The sequence below is a fragment of the Zeus faber genome (assembly GCF_960531495.2).
Source record: "Zeus faber genome assembly, chromosome: 20".
NCBI classification, from domain to species: domain Eukaryota; kingdom Metazoa; phylum Chordata; class Actinopteri; order Zeiformes; family Zeidae; genus Zeus; species Zeus faber.
In genome coordinates, this window is record NC_137207.1 from 9,236,894 (window position 1) to 9,244,092 (window position 7,199).

At 44.3% G+C, this 7,199-nt stretch overlaps 1 protein-coding gene across 2 annotated transcripts; it reads left to right on the plus strand.

Moving 5' to 3' along the window:
- On the plus strand, nt 1-7,193 carry LOC307245806 (S-adenosylmethionine synthase-like; the record flags this gene model as incomplete). 2 transcript variants are annotated; one of them, XM_080021487.1, is made up of 9 exons in its annotated part: nt 1-118; nt 1,238-1,315; nt 1,924-2,046; nt 2,756-2,868; nt 3,082-3,225; nt 3,721-3,939; nt 4,038-4,220; nt 4,759-4,892; nt 5,304-7,193. In XM_080021487.1, the coding sequence occupies exons 1-9, from the start codon at nt 34-36 to the stop codon at nt 5,404-5,406; spliced, it is 1,182 nt and encodes a 393-aa protein (XP_079877613.1). In that variant the 5' UTR covers nt 1-33. The 2 variants fall into 2 exon arrangements, with proteins under 2 accessions (XP_079877613.1, XP_079877614.1); XM_080021488.1 differs by lacking the exon at nt 5,304-7,193 and having other exon boundaries at nt 4,759-4,896.
- Between the last annotated feature and the right edge of the window lie 6 nt (nt 7,194-7,199).

A 7,199-nucleotide genomic window follows, 5' to 3' on the forward strand; every position in this document is an offset into this window, starting at 1 on the left:
CCCCGTTGAGTCGTGCTCTGGGGGGGGAACACAATGAATGGCTCAGTGGACGAGATGTGCGAGCACCATGACGGGTCCTTCATGTTTACCTCTGAATCTGTCGGGGAAGGACATCCCGGTGAGTACAGGGAGCCCCTCTGACCTCTTCGCCGCATGCTGCGGGACGCGGGAGGACCGTCATGTGGATGTTTGATCTGCAACGCACTGCAAGATAATGATACTTTTGACCAGTCGATGACTACCCCGGATTATTCTATGCTATAAACGACATAATATCCTGTATTATTGTTTTTGCCTCCTGTACAGTAAAAATAAGGCTTGCACGAGATTGAACCAAGCTAAGACCTAAGAGTAAGTCTGAAGGTCCACGCAGGGACGACTTGTAAAAGGTTTCTCTTTTAACGCAGAGTATTACGTGTGAACAGGAGGTGAAACGAACCCATCTGCGACAGGCGTTTGAGGAACGAGAACCACAACTGCCTTTTGAACTCAGAAAAGTGGGAAAACCAGCACGGATCGTGCGTTGTGGGTTCCCGCCTGTTGATTTCCCTCTTAATATAAGTTTGAAAACGACGATCCTTTGCACAAACGTCGTTGATGAAAAGCTCACATTGAAACACACGGTGCATACTGTACTAAACATGTTACATAAGCGATGCTGAAGATTCATGCATCGTTTCGACGCAGACCCGGCAGCCTTCCGTGCAATACAGTCGCATGCACGCACGCACACAAACACACACACACACACACACACACACACACATACACATACAAAAAAATCTGCCTTTGAATATGTTGCAATGACATTGTTGCAAGGCCAAAAGAAACAATATTATGGTGTGATAGATGCTCTTCAAAAAACTATTGGTTTTCTATTTCTCTGTTATACTGTAGTGTGGCAACTCAGTAGGGTTTGGTTGTATTTTGGCTCTGATGGGCATGGGATACTACATGCTACAGTGCAATGCATCTGACAAACTACCAGGCTATTCTGGGCACTGTGGCTCCAAATATGACCCACGAGTAGTAGTCTGGTGGAGGGTTTGAAACGTGATATTTTTGTGACCCGGCTCAGTTGGGGCATCTGATATGTGGTGCAAAAAGGTCACGCAATGAAATATCGCCAATATGTTAAGAAAGCTGACATATGCACACCCCAGCCTTCTGGGGAACCTGGCGTAGTCAGGCGGTGGGCCCTCTTTGAAACAGTCCCGACCCCTCCCCTGTTTTCCAGATAAGATATGTGACCAGATCAGTGATGCTGTGCTGGACGCTTACCTGAAGCAGGACCCTGATGCGAAGGTGGCCTGTGGTGAGTAGCAAACATGGCCACTAGGGAGCAGCAAAGCACAAACCGGGCTTATTGTTTTTTCAGACCAGTCAGATAAAACTCTGTAGAGGACTCTAAGTCTAAACATGATGATAATTATAATCAGCTGCATTACAAGTAAGTCATATCTAAGTAGTACACCGAAAGTAAAGAAATGGCAAAATGAGAAACATATTGATGGAAATAATGAACACAATAGCAGAGACATGAAGTATTTGTATTACATGAAACAATATTTTAGAGGCACTTGTATGAAGTCCATGCCATTACTGCTAATGTAATGTAATTATCAAACCAGTGCCAAAATAATAAATTACTAAACAAGTGTTTATATATATATATATATATATATATATATACATACACACACACACACACACACACACACACACACACATATATATATAGTTTTCCATAACTGATGACACAATGCTGGGTTACTTTGCATTGATATGATAGTTGTCTGAAAATACATTATAAAGATGCCATATAACTGTATCTTAAATCTGAACCCCAGTTTGTTTTATCATCAACACAAATAAATGAATGCTTAGTGCTGTACATACTCTAATGTGTGTATTCTGAAACAGAGACGGTGTGTAAGACCGGCATGGTGCTGCTCTGTGGAGAGATCACGTCCCGGGCCACAGTAGACTATCAGAAGGTGGTGCGGGACACCATCCGACACATCGGCTACGACAACTCAGACAAGGGTACTGTATGAAAACAAAATGAACAAATACCTTTTTTGGTGTCAGTTGTAACCATTGTGAGTCTCATATAGAACATTTTCCATTCATTATGTGCGTGTGTGTGTGTGTGTGTGAGAGTTAAAGACAGCAAACCTGTCCCTGCCCCTGCCCCTGTTATTTTGCTTTATAATCAAATATAGGAGTGGTTCCCAACATTGGGTGCCCGACCACCACAGGCGGTCACCAGAGTTTGCACAGGGGTCACAAGGCCTTGGACGAATTGAGGCATGTCTCCTAAATCGTGCTTAAAGAAGTGTTTGTTTATTTCTAATTGCCAAGTGTGGTCGGATTTGGGGAACTTCATAAATCCACACGGGTTCAAACGTAAACTGTGACAAATTCCACCTCTATATGTTCTAATGCATCGCATGCCCTAAAAACCTGCTCTCGCTACCAGTGAAGTAGAACCAATCAAGATGAAAAGGGCCATTAATAAATACATGAAAACAAAAAAAAACCATCTTGTCCTTAAATGGGGGGTCTCGGATTGAATCAGGTTTGATTTAGGGGGGTCTTTTAGGGAAAGGGGATGGGAGCCCCTAAATTACACAACATGCATAAGTGAATGGAATCCAGTTTGAGCACCAGTGCTGTCTCTTGTTAAAATTAGGTATCTCTCTCTCTCTCTCTCTCTCTCTCTTTTTCTCTCTCTCTCTCTCTCTCTGCGCAGGCTTTGATTATAAGACCTGTAACGTGCTGGTGGCCTTGGAGCAGCAGTCCCCCGACATTGCTCAGGGCGTCCACATCGACCGCCTGGAGAGTGACATCGGAGCAGGGGACCAGGTGACCTGCAACACAAACACAACTCAGTTTTTCCCGCTGTCCTTCCAATGTCACCCCAATACCTTCACAGGGGGGCGGGGCATCGCTTTAGCGGGCAATGAAAGAATATTAACCCTTTACCCTCCTTTGGTTTGCATCTGCATTTACTTTGCTGGTGAGGGTGCGAGGCATTATGCACAGGCCAACAACGTACTGATCGTTTTATGCCGACAGGGTCTGATGTTTGGTTATGCCACGGACGAGACGGAGGAATGCATGCCCCTCACCATCATCCTCGCCCACAAACTCAACGCCAAGATGGCGGAGCTGAGGCGGAACGGCACGGTCCCCTGGCTGCGCCCCGACTCCAAGACACAGGTATTAGGGTTGGGATGGTAGGGCCGCGCGTCGAAGGTCAACTTGTTATCAAATAGGTTGAATACTATCAGTGCTATTGACTATCCAAAATTGAGTATTGGCATTTGATTCCAGAATTTGACACCTATTTCAAAGGAAAATAACAGTAAGAATAAAAAATTAAAAAATAAAATAAACTACTACATTGTAGAGTAAGAATAACATGAATAATCTGTTTTTCTTTTTGTGAACGAGGATTATTTTCCTTGTTTTATCTTGTCTTAACTTATCACACAATTGTCTTTTAAAGCAATATTATATGAAGTATTTAAAGAAATATTTACCCCAATGTTTCTGCGATTAACAAAAATAAATTGCTATAATAGAAAAATATTGAAGTTTAGGAGCTGGCATCAAAGTCATGGTATTGAAAACATTTCAAAAGTACCCAGTCTTACAGCAGACTCTCTTCTCCAACTCCTCCGCATCTCCTCCTCTTCCTCCTCCTCCTCCCAGGTGACCGTGCACTACACCCAGGAGAACGGCGCCGTGATCCCCAAGCGGGTGCACACAGTGGTGATCTCTGTGCAGCACGACGACTTTGTGAGCTTGGACGAGCAGAAGCAGGTCCTGAAGGAGAAGGTGATCAAGGCCGTAGTCCCGTCCAAGTACCTGGACGAGAAAACCATCTATCACCTGCAGCCCAGCGGACGCTTCGTCATCGGTGGACCCCAGGTACGAAAATTTAAAAAAGAAAAAGGTGACATGGTGGGTGTGCTCAAGTGAAACTCAACAAGTTGCGGTAATCCGGGTGCGTGTCACCGGCTCGTCAGGGGGACGCTGGAGTGACCGGCAGGAAGATCATCGTCGACACGTACGGCGGTTGGGGGGCCCACGGCGGCGGGGCCTTCTCCGGGAAGGACTACACCAAGGTGGATCGCTCCGCCGCCTACGCCGCACGCTGGGTGGCCAAGTCCCTGGTCAAGGCCAAACTCTGCAGGAGGGTCCTGGTGCAGGTGAGGGGAGGCTGTCCGACCGATCTGCAGGGAGCCAACCAAATTAACCCATATCGACAGATATAAGCATCTCACTCTGATACCGTCAGTGGTTGGAAAGACATTCAGTGTGATCATAGTAAATTATGCAAAGCCTATCCAGAAGACAATGGATTCAGACGCTGGATATACCGTATGGAACTGTGTTGTACCAAAAGCAGACTGCAGTTCAATATAGTATGTGCAAAATAATACTATTCAATGAGGGTATTATATGATAAAACTATGACATTTTTGTATACCACAGTGGTAACCTGAGCATTTTCTTATATTGGAGAACAGTAGCCACCAGCCTGAAAGCCATCAGTACTTAAGTGCACATTCCACCACGACTCGCAACTTACCTGGCGTTTTTGAATGAGAACGATTTGCCTGTGTGGTCCCCTTTAATCACACTAAAACAAATACTTCAAACGCTCCCCGCTCTCTCCCCAGCTGTGCGTGACAATGCATTACAAGGCCCTGTGTCCGAGTCTCCCTGCCGTTTGTGTTGTTTCAGGTGGCCTACGCAATCGGAGTAGCCCATCCGCTGTCCATCTCCCTGTTCACCTACGGCTCCTCGCAGAAGAACGAGATGGAGCTTCTGCAGATCGTCAATAAGAACTTTGACCTCAGGCCTGGGGTCATCGTGAGGTGAGCGTCAGACGGTTGTGCGTAATACAGTCTCACACGTTGACGGCGCATTGCTCTTTGAGCCACGCGGTGGCGATTTTTATGACAGGAAAGTTTCAGCTTTAAATTGATATTTGCAATGGAATTGGCCAAGCCAACGTCAAGGCTGAGTTTTAAGGTCGGCGTAAATCTGATATGAAAAAGAAAATATGTAAAGTTATCGGTGCTGCATTTGACAGATGGAGGGAGTTCAAAGATCTTTATAGAAACACGGACATGCCGATGTTTAAGACATTTGTTCTGGGAATTGTACAAATAACCGTTTAAGTAACCGAGAACAGCTGTATTTTGGTCTTTATTAAACAAGGCCAGAGAGGATGGTGTAATTTGCACAAACTTTGATTGCTCTGATTGGTGACGATTGGTTTGCAGAGACCTGGATCTGAAGAGGCCGATCTACCAGAGGACAGCCTGTTATGGCCACTTCGGCAGAAAAGACTTTCCCTGGGAAGTCCCCAAGAACCTTAATTTCTAACGTGTGTGTGTGTGTGTGTGTGTGTGTGTGTTCATGTGGCGCCAGGGTGTGGCTACCTGTATATGTGTGTGTGTGTGTGTGAGTGTGAGGCTGGCGACTCAGATAGCTGTCCTCGTGCTCTGGTCAGGTGTAAATGAGATGTGCAGCCTCCCTGTAAACTCTGTTCTTTGAATGAGGTTTTGGGAGTATGTGTAATTTATGACTCAGGTTTTGAGTCATCACTACTTTACAGTTCTAGTGAATAATAGGGAGGGGGTGTGGTTGTATTACAAAGATATACAGTAGTTTGCTATATGCACATATATGCATAATTACTTTCTTTTGTACAGATAATTAGCTGGTTGGTACCAGTTATGTAGTTACATCTGTTACAGAAGCCTTGCAGTATTCAGCAAATGACCAAATCTGAAGGTGGAAGAGCCATATTTTGCAAAGAGAGACATCTCAGAATGTGTTAGTGTCTTAATATAAAGGAAATATTTAAAATTAAACACTGTTTTGCGAGGTTACGGCAGCTTAATTATACATCTTTGAAATCTTGTGTAAAAAAAAAATAGGGAATGGGTTTTGAGAAAGCATAGATTGTTTTGTTTTTTTCTCATCATAAACGCTGCATGATTCATATGTGGATGGATGGTGTTTACACTGTGTGACTTCAGATCTCCAAAAGCTTTGGGTTAGATTATGGATAGATTCCCATAGGTATACAGCAGCATTTAAGTTGAAATGCTCATGTTAGGTCGAGTGTGTGTTTTTTCCCCTCAAATAATACTTGCAGTGTCTTTGATTCCCCCCCAAAATGTTGGTAAAGAAAGAGACCAAGTGAAACACTCATAAGGAAATATTGCTTAAAGTAGATTCAATTGTCAAATAGAGAGAAAATCGAAATCTGTGGCCTCTTCCTCTACCTGTCATCTTGGTAATTGCAACATGTCAACTGACGTTGTTAATATGCATTTTGAACAATAAAACATTAAACACTTTTTGTTTATCGGCCCACACAATAAAAGAAAACAATAAAATATAAAAATTGTATTACTTTGAATGGTAATAGGAACAACCGAACAATTTAACTCAACATGACAAGGAATGGAGAGGTGCATAAGATCAAGAAGAGCCCACCAGCTCGGTACTCGGTTTTGGTCCTGTAGAGCCTTTGAGCAGTCTTTGAAGGCTCTTTTTTTTTTAAAGTGGATTTCAAGGCACGGAAATATACAAACACATGCCTATGCACCATGGAGAACTGGAACATCTGCTGGAGCGAAACGTTTTCTTTTTTGAACAAAATGTATGCTTTCGTGTACCAAAACAGTTTAAAACCTTGGACCAATACTTGGAGCAAATAATCCACTGTAAAAAACAACAGTCCCTCTATTGTTTTAAGATTTTGGGTGATTCTAGCGCTGGTGATGAAAGAGAATGTTCCTGAGAATAAAACAATACAGGGCTTGGTGGCCAACCACCAAACATGAGAACAAACTCCCAACCCCCACGACATTCTGCAGCGAAAGGAAGGACATCTGAGGCACCGACGGGATGCTGGAACAGGAGTCAAGAATGGGAGAGTGATGGTTACATAATGGTTATCAGAGCGGACGGACAGAAGAATAGTGCATGCGTGAGCCTCCGCACTCATGTAGTGGTGTTTGATTTCGTTCCAAGAGGCGCCTCGGAATACACAGCGCCGCAATCCGCGGATTGAATCCACTCCGTTACGCGGTTTGATCATCTGTCGTCCAGTCCGGGTCTTTGTTCATCGGCGGCAGCGTTGTCAGGCGTGGCAGAATGCCGGA